Source organism: Solanum verrucosum, unplaced genomic scaffold, assembly GCF_900185275.1.
Source record: "Solanum verrucosum unplaced genomic scaffold, falcon-dt-bn FXZP01000228.1, whole genome shotgun sequence".
Taxonomy (NCBI): Eukaryota; Viridiplantae; Streptophyta; class Magnoliopsida; order Solanales; family Solanaceae; genus Solanum; species Solanum verrucosum.
The window spans coordinates 2,211,342-2,226,797 of NW_026020210.1; the positions used below are offsets into that span (position 1 = coordinate 2,211,342).

Genomic DNA, 15,456 nt, shown 5'->3' on the forward strand with positions numbered 1-15,456 from the left:
TGTTTTAAAATGAGAGGAAATTTCTCTATTTATAGAAAACAAAGGGTAGTGTGAACAAATGTTTATTGTGCCTTATCGAAAATGTCACAACTCTTTGGAAAAGTTACAACCCTTTGGAAAGGTTATAACCTTTCATAAAAGTCGCAACTTTTCATAAAAGTCACAATTTTTCATAAAAGTCATAATTTTTCATAAAAGTCACAACTGTTCATAAAAGTCACAATTTTTCATGAAAGAGGAAGGCTAGTTTTGGAAATAAAATAAATTAAAAAGGAATCCTGGTTTGTGGCGGCGCCATGTAGGCGGGCCTAGGGTTCTCTTTTATATAAATATACTCCCTCCGTTTAAAAAAGAATGACCTCTTTCTTTTTTTAGTAACATTTTAATTTCAACTTTCCACGTGACATGTTTAAGGTCACAAGATTAAAGGTCAATTTTGTACATTTGACAAACTTTAATTTAGGACCACAAGATTCAAAAGTCTTCTTTATTTTCTTAAATTCCGTGTCAAGTCAAACTAGATCATTCTTTGTGAAACAGAGGGAGTATGATTTTCTGACATTCTATTCTCTCATACTCAATCTCTGATTCTTCCTTCTTTCTCCTATTCAACTTCTTCAATTCTTGTTTTACAACAATTACTGCCAATTAATCATTAATGGTAACTCAACCTTTTGGATCAAATCCCATATATATGAATGTGAGAAAAATAATAATATATATACAAAATTTACTTCTTTTTTTTTTGTCTCAAACCTCACATTGTCTAAAATTTTAATCCATTTATATTCAAGATGAATAATCCAACAAAACTTATTAGCTTTCCACATGTTATCCACAAAATATCACGATCTACTAGATTCATAAAATATGTCATGATATTAAAGAAAATAGTTTTTTTTTTTTTTTTTTGAAAAAATAGAAAAGGTTCACACAAGTTTTAAAAAACAAAATAATTTTATCTTCATTTAAAGGCGGAAAGTGTTGCTTCGTGTTCCATGTTTACCCTATAGTATGCGGTATGCCGCCTATTCATATGCCAAAACTAGTGTCCAAATGAACAAGTCACTATAGAAAAAATATCTACTCAAGAAGGGCATTTTGATATTTAATTAAATATCTACTGGGAGGGGAATTTTGATAATTAACTATGACTTTAGAATTTAAATTTTTGACATAAAGTATAGAAATTCCATATATTTAAAGGCTAATTACATCTTATCTCAGAAGTTTTTGTGATTACAAAAATCTCGAAATTTTCATGCATTGCTTTTGGATATATTTTTTGGTTGTCACATAAATTGCAAATGATACATTAGTTAATGAGAGGATGTATCCGAGATGAGATAGGGATGTATCCGAAGGGATAATGATGTATCCGAAGGGATAATGATGTATCCTAGAGGAAATAGAGATGCATTCAAGAGGAAATTCTTGTAACTTTTTTAAATGGCAGAGAATTCTAGATATTATGATATTTTAAAATTGTGTATATATATATATATATATATATATATATATATATATATATATATATATTGTTTGTTTGTTCACATGACCTTTTATCTTTTTCTTTTCCTTCACTTCATAAGAATCTATAGTGGTCGAAAGTGATGTGTCTCACCAACTTAAATTAGTTTATTTGGACGAAAAATGATTTTATTTTGGGGTGGTTTGGGTGGAAGATAAGTTAACTCAGAGATTATTTACACTATTTTTTTTATATAAAAACTAATAAATCTTGTATGTTATTTAATGTATACTTATTTCTTAATAGATGTTTAATTCATAATATTAAAAAGGTATATATATATATATATATATATATATATATATATATATATTAACTTGAGTTCAGCTGATATCTGTGAATCTGTGATAATAAAAAAAGTATAAATGATAAAACTTCTTATAAGAGAAACATTTTCCTTAGTACTTATAGTCCAATGTGGCCTACTGTTAGAGCTCTTCCACTATTAACTATTCGGTCAAGATATTCATTTTAATGCAGGAGTGCGTAGGGGTAGGTGGACACTATTATAATTTGATTAAAAATTAATTTAAATAAAAAATTAAATTAAAATTTATTTTCTTGGATTTGGTTTAAAATTTTAAAATAGACCATATTTAGTTTGTTTTTGGTTTTAATATAAAAATAATTCAAGTTGATACTTATATTAATCTAATATAGGACGGAGGAAGTATACAAAGAACAAAATAATTAAAAAATAGCAATTGGTTTAAAATAAATGTCATCTATTTAAATGATAGGAAAAGAATTTCATATGAAGGTTAAAAAATTATGTAAGAAATGTGAATCTTTTTCTTTAATATTTTTAGTTCTTTTATTTATTTATTTTATTTACCACGTTATAGTGCAGTCACAAAATTCCTAAAAAAGTCTATTAAGCTATAGTTACTAAAATGTGGGCTTTTTATGCCAAATTTTAGGCCAAGTGATGATGGCAAAATTCTTAATTTTTCATAACTTGATTTTATTTTGCTTTTATCCTTTGTGATATATCTTATTTAAAATATATTTTCCTCTTAGTATATATGTTAGGACTCTTTAATTTTTTAAATATAATTTTTATCATATATTTTGGGATTCCTTATTATAAATATTATAAATATAATAAAATAATAATTTAAGGAAAATAGTAAATAATAATTTATTATATTATAAAATATTTTAATAAAAGATAAAAAGTTCAATCAACATTTATCTTAATGAGTTTAAAGTGATATAAACACTAGTCAATTGTACACGATTTGCATACATGTATCCAGTTAATTAATATATATATATATATATAAATAACATATTATTTTAAGATAAAAATTAAAAAAACACATCTTCTTCTAAACAATAAAGCTACATTATATATGAGCATAATAATCTCTCACAACTACTTATAACAATATATATATATATATATATATATATATATATATATATATATAAAGCCAAATGTAGGCAAGGATGATGTGGCACCTCTCTAAGGCCACCATTGCTATTTATCTTTTTTCTCATTTTTTTGACATTTTTCTCTATTTTTTCTTATTTTTTAATCAAAGAACTAATCACATTCTATCCTATTTATTAAGTTTCATTAAATTTTATAACAACCATATAAATTTATATATATATATATATATATATATATATATATTGCATCTTATTATATCTCATGAGTTAATAATAATAAATTAATAATTATTATTATTAAATTATAATATATATATATATATATATATATATATATATATATATATATTAATTATTGTATTGTAAAAGTAAATTACTTAATTTATTATAAATAAATATTTTTTATTAATGTAGGAACATTAACATAAAAAAAACTATCCACATTCTTTTTTCTATTTGTTTGTCTCACTTCTAATCATGAAATGATAATATTTTTTTATATTTTTTTAAAAGTATTTTTCTCTTTATTTTTTTAAATTTATTCACAAGGAGTTATTACCCATGACTTGCCCCTCTTTAATTTTTACTCTTAATATAACTCCCATAACTTTTATGTCCATAACCTCCAAACTTAAATTTGTAAGTTTATGATGTCTCATGGTATTCCTCCATTTTGCCTATAAATTCATATTAGTTTCATGAAGATTCACATTCAAAATTATCTTTTCTCTTCTTCATGATATTTGTTTGGTTTGTAACAAAATATAAGTACATGAAGGTAAGAAATATTTTCATTGCAAATCTTTATTTTTTTCATTTCCTCTATTTTGTATATATAAATTCATATTTTTTTTCATGAAGATTCACATACAAAATTATAATTTCTCTTCTTCATCACATTTGTTTGTGAATTAACTAACAAGTAACAAAAAAGAAGTACATGAAGGTAAGATATATTTTATTCTCAAGTCTTTCTCTTTATTTTTATGTACTTAGACATGCTTTCTTAATATTTTATTTTATTTATGTTTGTATTATCATTCATCAAGCAAGTATGATTAAAAAAAATGCCTCTATAATTCTTAACAATGTGATGTTCCTATGTGTGCCATTTCTTGGAAACGATCAAACGAAGATTATGAATTAATCCTCTCCCTCGTTACAAACAAAAAAGTGGAATAAAATCCCAGTTATACACTCCCTTCGTTCTATGAACCCTTGTTGATTCTGAACTTCTTCAACTCATAGATGACTACCCGAGGATCACTCACTCTACTATAAGACCACTAAGAGGGATTAGATTACCAACCCCTCTTTCTAACTATAACTTCAGAACAGCTACGCTTGTCGCCCGCTAAAGCAATTGTCGTAGCTCTAGCTGAAGCAATTGTAACTGCTCCGGTGGATCAGAGCTACTCGAAAACCGTGATAGGTGCTTGAGATCAGAACTGCTTACAGCAGCCTTGACCTGGTCCAATAGAAAGGGAAAGCTGAGCAATTGCTCTTTCTAATAGTTAATTTTTCGGATATAATATAGCTTGATTATAATATTTGTTAGATTTCAAGAAATGATTATTATTTAGTATTGTTAGTACTATTTAAAAAAAATATACAAATATATTACATATAGTTTAAATTTCTTTCTTTTTTTTGATATAATTATTTTTAATTGGCATATGATATTTTTTTATTCAGTTGGTCGCATATAATGAAGAGTTTGACATATGGAGCAAAATATGGTGGCGGATTTACTTGCAAAGGAAGATGGTAGAAGGAGAAAAAAAAATGAAGCATAATTAGAGATTATTTTGCTAGATTTTTTTTTTCACTTTGACTTGTATTAGTAACTTAGTTACTTTTGATAGAATTTTTTAAATTTTGGTTTGTATAAATAATTTAGCTAAATGTATTGTCAACGCTAATCATTTGATCCTTTACTATTCTACTTTTTCTTTGTTATGAAGCAAATTTAATATAATTATCACATTTCAGCAACAAAAAACTTTGATGATTAGGAATTTTATTTTTATTATACTTGCAAAAAAAGTAATTGAAAAATAAAATATTAGTTTCATGATGCCATTTTTTTTGCGTATGTAACAATCTATTTTCGTCATCATCCTTTTTGGTTTGAAATGTATTTATAATTTTTATACAGTCACCGCTTATTATATTTTCTTTGTTCATTTTTTGTATTTTCACCCCTTATTTTTATTTATTTATTTTACAAATAAAATCAATGCGTAATTAGTAATACATTTAATGTCTAATAAAATTATACATTTAAATTATTTATAACTCATGTCTCTTCATCTTACTTGTAACTTCTAATATTAAATATTATTCATAACTATTGTATTTTTCATTTTTCATAATTCTTAATAATATTTAATTAATGTTTAAAATATTATAATAAACAAATGTAATAATAAAGACATAATAAAAATTTCAATTTTGTTTTTATGAAATCAGAGTTTGTATAGAAAATTAGTACTCCTACAAAAGATAGAGAAAGTTAAAACATATAAAATATTTACAACGTAATAAAATATATTGTTATTTCAACATATTACCTCTTATTTCATTTACTTCACCACGATGAATATTTTGTTCTACTATATACATATACAAAAAAATACATTATATTTTATATGTTTAAAAAAAATGAAAAAAACGTATGATATCACAGATGAAGAGAAATATTAATATTATTTATATATTCGATACTAACCTAAATATAAATATTACATATTATTATCTTATAAATATTTTATATAACTGCGAAGCGTGAATACTTTCACTAGTTTAACAATAAAAGAAAGAATTATGGAAAAGCACAACCTGAAAGTTGCAATATGATACTTTTGCATCTAATCAGTATCATAATGTCAATATTTATATCAAAATTTATTACTCCTTCCGTCTATTTTTAATTATCATGTTGCGTTTTTCAAAAATCAATTTAATTAATTTTCAAAGTTAAATTAGATTACACTAATTTGATATTTTAAACAAAGAATTTAGATATTCAAAAAATATACGAAAAGTATTATAGACTGCAATTTTTTGCATATCAATATGATGAAATAATATATCATAAAATATTAATCAAAGTTTTTATTTGGCTCTAACAAAGAAAATCATGACAATTAAAAGTAAGGGGAAAAAGTATCATACACGAATTGATTATACTATCTAAATATGTCTAATATATGTGCACCTAAAATAATATCGCGGAATTAGTGTTTATATGTAAAGATTTAAAAATGTTTCGATAAATTAGAACAAATATTAGCATCTATTTTTTCATAGAAGAAGTTTTCATAATATGTCTAATAGTGTTTGTATCTAAATTGATATTACTTATTAGCATCTATGTTCATATTACTTATTAGCATCTATTTTCATATATATATATATAAACGAAGTTCTCATCCTACTAAAATATGTCTAATAATTATGTTTGCATCTAAATTGTTATTACAGAGTCAATGTTTATTCCGACTATATCTCGATTAAATATTTTAATTAATTAAAAGACAAATTAGCTATAATATTTGCTTTTTTAAAGATCAAATTAAATTAATTATTTTTTCCGATTCACATGATTTTAATATCAAATAAGGTTTTCCCTTATATTACTACTAACTAATAGCAATCTTAAATACTGAAAAAATTACTTTGTGGGTAGATCACGGGCAAGAATATTCTAGGTTCTAATTTCTAAATATTAAGAAAAATATCAAATGTTAATTTTAGAGAAAACATAAATTATTATTCTTAAATTTTAACAATACAATTAATAATTTTTTTTATCTATCATAGAATATCTAAACACAAAACTTATTATACACTTAAAATCATATATTTTTCTCTTTTGAATGTTATGTGAAATTAATTTCTTTTAAGAAAAAAACCTTGAAGATTTATTCGTATGATGAGATCTCTCGTAAATTTAGTAGTATACTTCTACGATCCTTCTTTCTTTACTCCTAATCCGTTCCTTTTAGGGCGGCTTAGTATTATATTATTATAATTTAACACTATTTGCTTGTGTTAAATTAGGGTATTTATCATCCTTCTTACTGCAAATCTGACACAAAGATTTTCACTTTTCTTGATTTTCAGATTAGTTTTCTTAAACAATGGCTTAAGTGATTAGCTAAACAGATTAAGCTTAGTAAATTCTATATTAGTGTCTTTGTTTGTCCTTTTCTGACCCTTTTCAGGGTTTTTGGTTCTTGATTCATATATATAGAAAAGAACAGATTTTTTTGGTAGCTCTCTCACAAAAATCATTCTTCTTCCCCATACCTTATCCCTCTAATCTCTTTCTCTTATGTTCATCTGTTAAAGTTCCAATCTTTTGAATTTTCTTGGACTTTACAGAGAAAGAGGGAGAGAGAGATACAGAGAGAGGTCTAAATGGAAGGTGTTTTACAAACAAGAGGGCTTCTTTCTTTGCCTTTTAAACCCAAAATCAAGGCTTTTTACCCATTGCCTCAAGGGGGTCTAAGGAACAGATTCAATTCTTTAAGTAGTTTAAAGCCTAATCCTCTTAATGGGGTTTCTTTATCTTCAAATGGGTTTCAAAAAGTTCAAGGCTTTGACACAAAGCCTCAGTTGTTTGGCCAAAAGAAGAGGTGTTTTCCAATATGCAAAGCTGAGGCTGCTGCTGCTGCTGGTGCAGCTGATGGACAGCCACTTTTTGTTGAAAAGGAGCAACCTAAGTTTATGGGGATTGAACTTGTGACCCTTAAGAAAATTATACCACTTGGGGCGATGTTCTTTTGTATTCTGTTTAATTATACAATCCTTAGGGATACTAAGGATGTGTTGGTTGTAACAGCTAAAGGGTCCAGTGCTGAGATTATCCCTTTCTTGAAAACTTGGGTGAATTTGCCTATGGCTATTGGATTCATGCTTTTGTACACAAAGTTGGCTAATGTGTTGTCAAAGGAGGCTCTTTTTTATACTGTTATACTTCCTTTTATTGCATTCTTTGGGGCGTTTGGTTTTGTTTTGTATCCTCTTAGCAATTACTTTCACCCTACAGCTTTTGCTGATAAGCTTCTCAATACCCTTGGTCCAAGATTTCTTGGACCAATTGCTATTCTGAGGATCTGGAGTTTCTGCTTGTTCTATGTCATGGCTGAGCTTTGGGGAAGTGTGGTGGTTTCAGTACTCTTTTGGGGATTTGCTAATCAGGTAAATTTGTGTCCATGAATATATTTTGTACATTAATAACCATTTTTTGGATGCATAGTCTTGTTGTGTGGATAATATGTTTAGTTAGATTCTGATATTATCTAGTATTTGCACATTACCTCTTTGTTTCTGGATGGTTGCTGCTGCAATTTAGCGAGGTAAAAACGATCTCTTTATAGCAGGACCAGTCTGATATTCATGTGGTACCAGAGCCTGCCTTCTTGGTGTTCTTTTATAGCATAAGGGTGAAATTCTCTAATATAAGCTATAATGGTGGATGACTTAGCGAAGAGTTCTGTTTGTGGTACAGTTGTGCTCACTGAGTCTTGAAATATTGGCAGCATCATTTTGGTCTGCTGTTTTCTTAGTTGCAGTTGGTCATACTAATATGTAAACCTTTCATTCTGTTCCCCTGCTGTTATTACCATTCTAGCAAATGTTCTGGCTAGTTATAATATGATCATCAACATATCTATATGTCTGTAATCACTACCCTTGAGCTTTGGCCGGGGGTAACTTTTAGTGAACGTACCAGTGATTGTTTTGGATGATTTTTTGCAGATCACGACTGTCGATGAGGCTAAGAGATTCTATCCTTTGTTTGGACTTGGAGCGAATGTTGCTCTTATTTTCTCTGGTCGCACAGTGAAGTACTTTTCTAGCTTGAGAAGCTCTTTAGGTCCTGGAGTTGATGGTTGGGCTATCTCCCTGAAAGGAATGATGAGCATTGTTGTGATGATGGGTGGGGCAATCTGTTTCTTTTACTGGTGGGTGAATAGAAATGTTGCTCTCCCAACTCGTAGCAAGAAGAAGAAGGTAAATTCGCTAAACCATATGTCATTGCTTTGCAATAGGCAACAGTTACTTCCAAATCAACTAGTTGATGGTAGAATAAACTACTTATCTTTTAGTTTTTCTTATAAAGCACTGTCTGACATTAATTTGTTTCTGAGAAGCAGATTGCACCTCTTTGTCCCTCGTCTATCACTTTTACTAAAACGAAGATTTGTTTCTGGTTAAATCTTTTCAAATTATTTATCAATTGTTCGCTTCAGATTTTATACCTAGAGTTTTAAATTAAAGAATCATGTTTACATATCTGCATTATCTGACTGATGTCTTTTGTCAGGTAAAACCTAACATGACCACAATGGAGAGCTTGAAGTTCTTGGTCTCTTCAAAATATATCAGGGATCTTGCCACATTGGTTGTAGCATATGGCATTAGTATCAACCTTGTTGAAGTTACATGGAAATCAAAGCTCAAAGCTCAGGTGAATTATTACTGACTGCTATTTTTTTAATTATAAGTTTGGAATTCAGATTGTTTCTCATTTTGACATGCTATCTCATACGTTCTCTCTCTGTATCACTAATGCGCAGTTCCCAAGCCCCAATGAATACTCCTCATTCATGGGTGACTTCTCAACTGCTACTGGAATAGCAACTTTCACAATGATGTTGTTAAGTCAGTGGATTTTTGACAAGTATGGGTGGGGAGCAGCAGCCAAGATAACACCTACAGTCTTGCTCCTAACCGGAGTTGGTTTCTTCTCCCTGCTTTTGTTTGGTGCCCCTCTAGCACCTACTCTTGCGAAGTTTGGAATGACTCCTCTTCTAGCAGCTGTCTATGTTGGTGCAATGCAGAACATTTTCAGTAAGAGTGCAAAGTATAGTTTGTTTGACCCCTGCAAAGAAATGGCCTACATTCCTTTGGATGAGGACACCAAGGTATGATGATATACTTGATATATACTTTTAACTTTATGGTATCAGTGCTCTACAAAGAGCTCTTGGGAGTGCTAATTATATTCGCATCAGTGCAATCATGCCTTCATGTAAGAAATGAAATTTCAAACATGTGTAGCTGAAGCCTTTATGTTAGCGATACATATACATGCTTGGTGATGTATGTCACTGATGACAATATCTGTTTAGTTATGTATGACCAGAAAAGTCATAGTATCACTTAACAAGTCACCTGTTTTCTCTGAAAATTAATATGGAGTAATTTCCTGTATCAGGTTAAAGGGAAGGCAGCAATCGATGTTGTCTGCAATCCACTGGGAAAGTCTGGAGGAGCTTTGATACAACAGTTCATGATTTTGACTTTTGGTTCACTTGCCAGCTCGACACCCTACCTTGGCGGTGTGCTCTTAGTAATTGTTCTTGCATGGTTGGGAGCAGCCAAGTCTTTGGATGGACAGTTCACTCAATTACGCCAAGAAGAAGATCTTGAGAAGGAAATGGAGAGAGCATCGTTGAAGATCCCTGTCGTGTCTCAAAATGAAAATGGAAATGGATCTCTCTCAAGTGAGTCATCACTAAATCCCGCTGGAGGTGACTCTACCAACGCTTCATCGGAACCCTCCTCCCCAAGGAGCCTGTAATATCATTATTAAGATCACTTGCAGAACAAGAGGAATAAAAAGCGAACAGAAGATGCGTCAGGTGGTATCTTGGTTGCATTCCGACTATGAACTGATGTTGTCAAATCTTTGTTGGTTATAGGAATTTGTTTTTAATCGAGAGAAATAAATTTAGATACAAGAGAGGCATGTCACCAAATTTGCCATCCCAATATTTATTTTATTTCCTGGTAGTTACATTTTTTTCTCAGTTTTGTAGCGCTCCGAATTCTCGTTGAACAACTTTCTTTTGGCAATGTAAGCATGTGTTGTTTCTCCAGAAACTATGTTCTCTTGGTAATGCTTTTATCCGACTCAAGAATGTTTCATGACACTTTTGTCAAGGAGGTTGTGCATAAGATTAGTGAATTTTTATTTTTTTTGGTTCAAACTTGAGTAAAATATTCGCTGGCTCTTGCATCTTCATTCTAATCTGAAAATCAAAGTTAATTCAACAACATATCCAGTGAAATCCCACAAAGTGGGGTCTGGAGAGGGTAGAGTGTACACATACCATACTACTACCTCGTGGAGGTAGAGAGGCTGTTTCCGGAACATAGTAATAGTTAATAATTCAAAATATTAAAGAAAAGGTGAAAAAAGTTCAGGTTAAAGAAAAATTGTTTGGTTCTGTGAATAACTACACATTCTCATGAAGTTTGGCTTTGCACAAACAAAAGCATCTATTTGACTGGTTCGAAATTTCTGAACTTGTCGAAAAGTTTGGTGGGAGGAGTGGTGTGAGTCAGTGGTTTTTCTCTAACTTGTTTGTGAGGATGTTGAATCCCTTTCTAGTGGAATACTCGGGGTTGCTTGCTGGTACAGAATTGGCAATGACATCAAGTGATGTGAATATAAAAGAAGAATCTTGCGTGAACTGTGGTGTTGGTTTGTGCCGCCTCGTCATTAACAAGGTCCAATGCACTGTATTTGTGTGATATTCTGCTATGTTTTGCCGTTGAAATCGAGGCAAGTTCATTGGAAAATACTACTTATTTGCACCCAGAATTCTGAATTGTTAACCTTGAGTCAAAAGACATTGAAAAACAGCCTGCTTTCTTGATGTTGATTCATTTGGCTTTAGGTATTGTCTTTTCTTTACTCTGCAGGCTGTGGAACTTTGTAATAATTGTTTACTTGGTTCTACACAAAGTTCTCATATGTCATTATCAAAGGAAAACTACATAAATAAATGTAATTATGAAGACAGATTCCAAGTCTCAACTTTATATGGTTGCAGACAAAGCACTAGTTATTCAAATGGCAATTAGAAATGATTGATGGTTTCTGTGATCCTTTTGTTTTCCACCTGAAGAAAAACATTTCCTTCTTGAACATGGCGATTCTTCTTTCATTCCGCTTCCTCCTAGTTCTGGCTGTCTTAATGGTTTTGCTGATTTCTGCTCAATCATTTTCAGATTTTGAACCTTCAGAGGTCAAAAACATTTGCAAATTTAAACGCCTCGCAGAAGTTGAAAGAGAGTGCAAACCTGTTTTATCAGTGTCATCTAAGATGAAGCTTAGAAATGATAAAATATATGGTATTGCTAAAGATCTCTCTTTTCAGAATGGAGACTGGGTACAAGAGGCTGGCAGTGCACCGTTGATGCCATTTGATGAGAGTGATATGCCAAAGAACTTTTCTGACATTGGTTCCACTCTGAAACTAGCTTCTTTCTGGTTAATGGGCATGAATTTTGACCGGCAAGCAGATGATGTATTGGGTATCTGTGGCATCTTATCCATCGCAATTACGCGGAACAGGACTCTTTCAGACATGCCACAAAGATGGTCTCCTTGGTTCCATACAAGCCCTGGCTACTCTGATTTGACAATCATCTTTGAAGGACTCTATGTTGAGGAAGCCAATGGAGGAGACCGCCTGATGTGTTTATTAGGGACTTCAGTGTCCCCTTTTTCCAAAAGTTCTGTAGACCCTTATGAATGGTCCTCAAAATACAATTGCAAGAAAAATTTTCAGTATTCATTCGTGAAGGATGATAGGATAATGCTTATTCTTCGATACCCTCAGATCTTCACTTTGACTAGTAGAGCAATTCTTGGTGAGTTGAGAAGTCTAAATAAGAAGTCAGATCCTAAATATTTCGACAAGGTCCAAATTTCATCACAGCTGAGCTATGACTCGAAATATCATTTTGTATCTGAGCAACTTGTATCTAGAGCTTGCAATCCATATTCATGTCATGAACTTCCTGATAACAGAATTCGAGTCCACAAAGCGTCACAGTTTTGCAAAGTTCTTCAAAAATTTGGTTATGAAACATTTGACACTGATGTGGCTTCAGAGTGCCATGACATGAAGCATTGCAAGAATCTAGGACCATTTGTGCATGACTGGGAGATCACTGAAGGCAAGAATGCTATGTCCAACAAGTTTCAGCTCTTAATTACAAATTTGCATTGCTTACCAGAAACCAATTCCCCTAAGACTGCAAAAGTTTCTGCTGTCTTCAGAGCGCTCTCTCCTTCAGAAGATCGCTTCTATTCAGGATCAAGAACCAGTCTTTCTGGAATGACAATATCTGCGGAAGGAACATGGAATTCTTCCACTGGTAACCTCTGCATGGTTGGTTGCATTGGCCTAGAGAATGATGCTGATGGATGTGATTCACGAATATGCTTGTACTTACCAGGCACATTTTCTATCACTCAGCGAAATGTTCTTTCTGGAACCATCTCTAGCATAAAAGAGACTTACGTTCCTTTACGGTTTAAAAAGGAACTCCGTCCTCTCGACATCTGGAACACGTATCATGATTACAGTAAATCCTACTTATCCTACAGGTTTACAAGAATTGAGATGTTAAGGGCCTTTATGCAGAAAGACAACAGTTACAATTTGGGGATGCTGATTACGAAAATAATCCACAGATTTCCAGGCATTGAAGACGATAGAAACTTAACACTCCTTTCTTCTTTATCCGATGAGCTTTCTTTCCAGGTTAAAGCTCTTCCACATGCCATACGGAACAAGACTTATCTCCAAAACATTTCTTTCACTCGAGGTCCTCTCATTAGGTCATTTGTTCGGACGTCATTGGCCATTTCTAAGGGAGCATACTTACCAAGAAGAGGGTAAAGTTCCATCTTTCCTTGCTTATGATGATCAAAATATACTTTTAAATGTCTCAGCACAACTGACTGTTACTGAGAAGTACTTTAGTCACGTTGCAAAAGTCTTCCTCGAGGGACTTTACGATGCATCCAGGGGGGTGATGCATCAGTAGGCTGCAGGGAAATTCATAGCCAAAAGTTTATGGATTGCTTGATCGAAGTTAAGGTGCAGTATTCCTCCAAGACTACTAGGTGGTTGATAAATCCTACTGCCAGTGTATCCATTACTAGTCTGCGGAATCCAGAAGATCAGTTTTATTTCAGTCCAATCAACTTAAAAACAGTACTGATTCCATATAGAGACAACTCCAAGGAGGTCAAGTTTCGCCCGAACTTCGAGGCTTGTTTCCGTATATTTGTTCTTTTAACTTCTGCAGCTTGTTTGTTGAGTCAACTCTATTACGTTGAGCGAAACATAGATGCCACTCCTCTCATTTCTGCTGTTATGTTAGGTATTCAACTTCTTGGTTATGGTGTCCCTTTGGTCATGGATACCCCCATTCTTTTTGCATGGAAGGAATATCTTTATCCACAGAGTCGATTATTGCATACTGGATCGACTAATAAACAGTTCCAATTCATGATGAAACTTCTGCTCTTGATCATTTTTGTGCTTACTCTAAAACTCTTTCAGAAGGTATGGGATTCACGAAAGATCACTCCAAAGTCCTTATCTTTGAATCATAGGCCAAATGATAAAAAGGTTCTCCTGTTTGCCTCGATGATCCATGTGACCGGTTTTGCACTGTTTAATGTGTGTCATAGTATGTTGGCAGGGGAAACAGAGTTACTTACTCAACTAAACAAGTATTGGGGTATGATTCAAGATTGCTTTTTGCTTCCTCAAATAATTGGTCTCATGGAATGTAAGTTCAAAACTAAGCCTCTGAGTAAAGTTTACTACATTGGGTTCACAGTTGTTAGGTTTGTTCTTCGTGGCTACGACTACTTTAGAGATCCGGTTTTCAGTGTCTACTTTCACACTGAAGACAGAGCTGTAAGTTCCCAGTTTTTGTCAAAATTTGAGAATGTGGGGATGATGATGATCTTGTCATTTCTTGCAATAATATATCACATCCAACAGCAGAACTTCAAGACTAGCAGTTAAATGCTGACTGTTTGCTCTTGATAATGAAACAAATATTGTTTTTCTGCAGTGATGTTGGGTCATACTGTCAATTCCAAGTTGTTTCAAGAATGTTGAATAGATGCCTATGTATCAATTTTGTTTTGTCAAACTCAGCCTTTTCTGTACTATCTTATAGTCTCTATCCTAAGAGGTTTTAGTCATGCTTAACATAGTTTATTTTAGGCATAATACATATATTGGACCCTAAGCTTGGCATCAAATTTTAACTTTGACCTCCAACTTTCATAGTGCACAAACAGACAATTTAACTATCCAACCTTCAAATAAATAAACACGCGAGTCTTACCTGGCAAAATGCGTGATGTGCACTTATTCTGTGCGAGTTAGGAGTAATTTTCGAGGCCCACAACGGTAAAAAAAGGTTGAAATGACAACTCTACCCTTAATGAATCCCTTTTATATATATCTTTATATTTCCAAATCAAAATCTCATTTTTTTGTTCCTCCTCTTTCAAACCAAGATTTTTTTCCTTTCTTTAGAACGATTTTTGCTCATATTTAGTGCAAATGGCTTCTAATTTTTATTTTTTTTGTCATTGTGGAAAAAGAGCTATAATGAAGTTTTTCTTGGTCTGCAAACAATCCAGGTCGTTGGTTTCTTGGATGTGAAGATGGTTGGGTATGATT

General features: G+C 31.7%; 2 protein-coding genes across 2 annotated transcripts; both read left to right on the forward strand.

Moving 5' to 3' along the window:
- The first annotated feature begins 7,081 nt into the window (after nt 1-7,081).
- On the forward strand, nt 7,082-10,828 carry LOC125830396 (plastidic ATP/ADP-transporter). Its single transcript, XM_049509588.1, has 5 exons — nt 7,082-8,137; nt 8,699-8,953; nt 9,267-9,410; nt 9,520-9,867; nt 10,161-10,828. The coding sequence occupies exons 1-5, from the start codon at nt 7,355-7,357 to the stop codon at nt 10,524-10,526; spliced, it is 1,896 nt and encodes a 631-aa protein (XP_049365545.1). The 5' UTR covers nt 7,082-7,354; the 3' UTR covers nt 10,527-10,828.
- A 989-nt stretch (nt 10,829-11,817) lies between these two features.
- On the forward strand, nt 11,818-14,787 carry LOC125830359 (uncharacterized). The gene is made up of 2 exons (XM_049509547.1): nt 11,818-13,640; nt 13,743-14,787. The coding sequence occupies exons 1-2, from the start codon at nt 11,818-11,820 to the stop codon at nt 14,785-14,787; spliced, it is 2,868 nt and encodes a 955-aa protein (XP_049365504.1).
- Nucleotides 14,788-15,456: the final 669 nt, after the last annotated feature.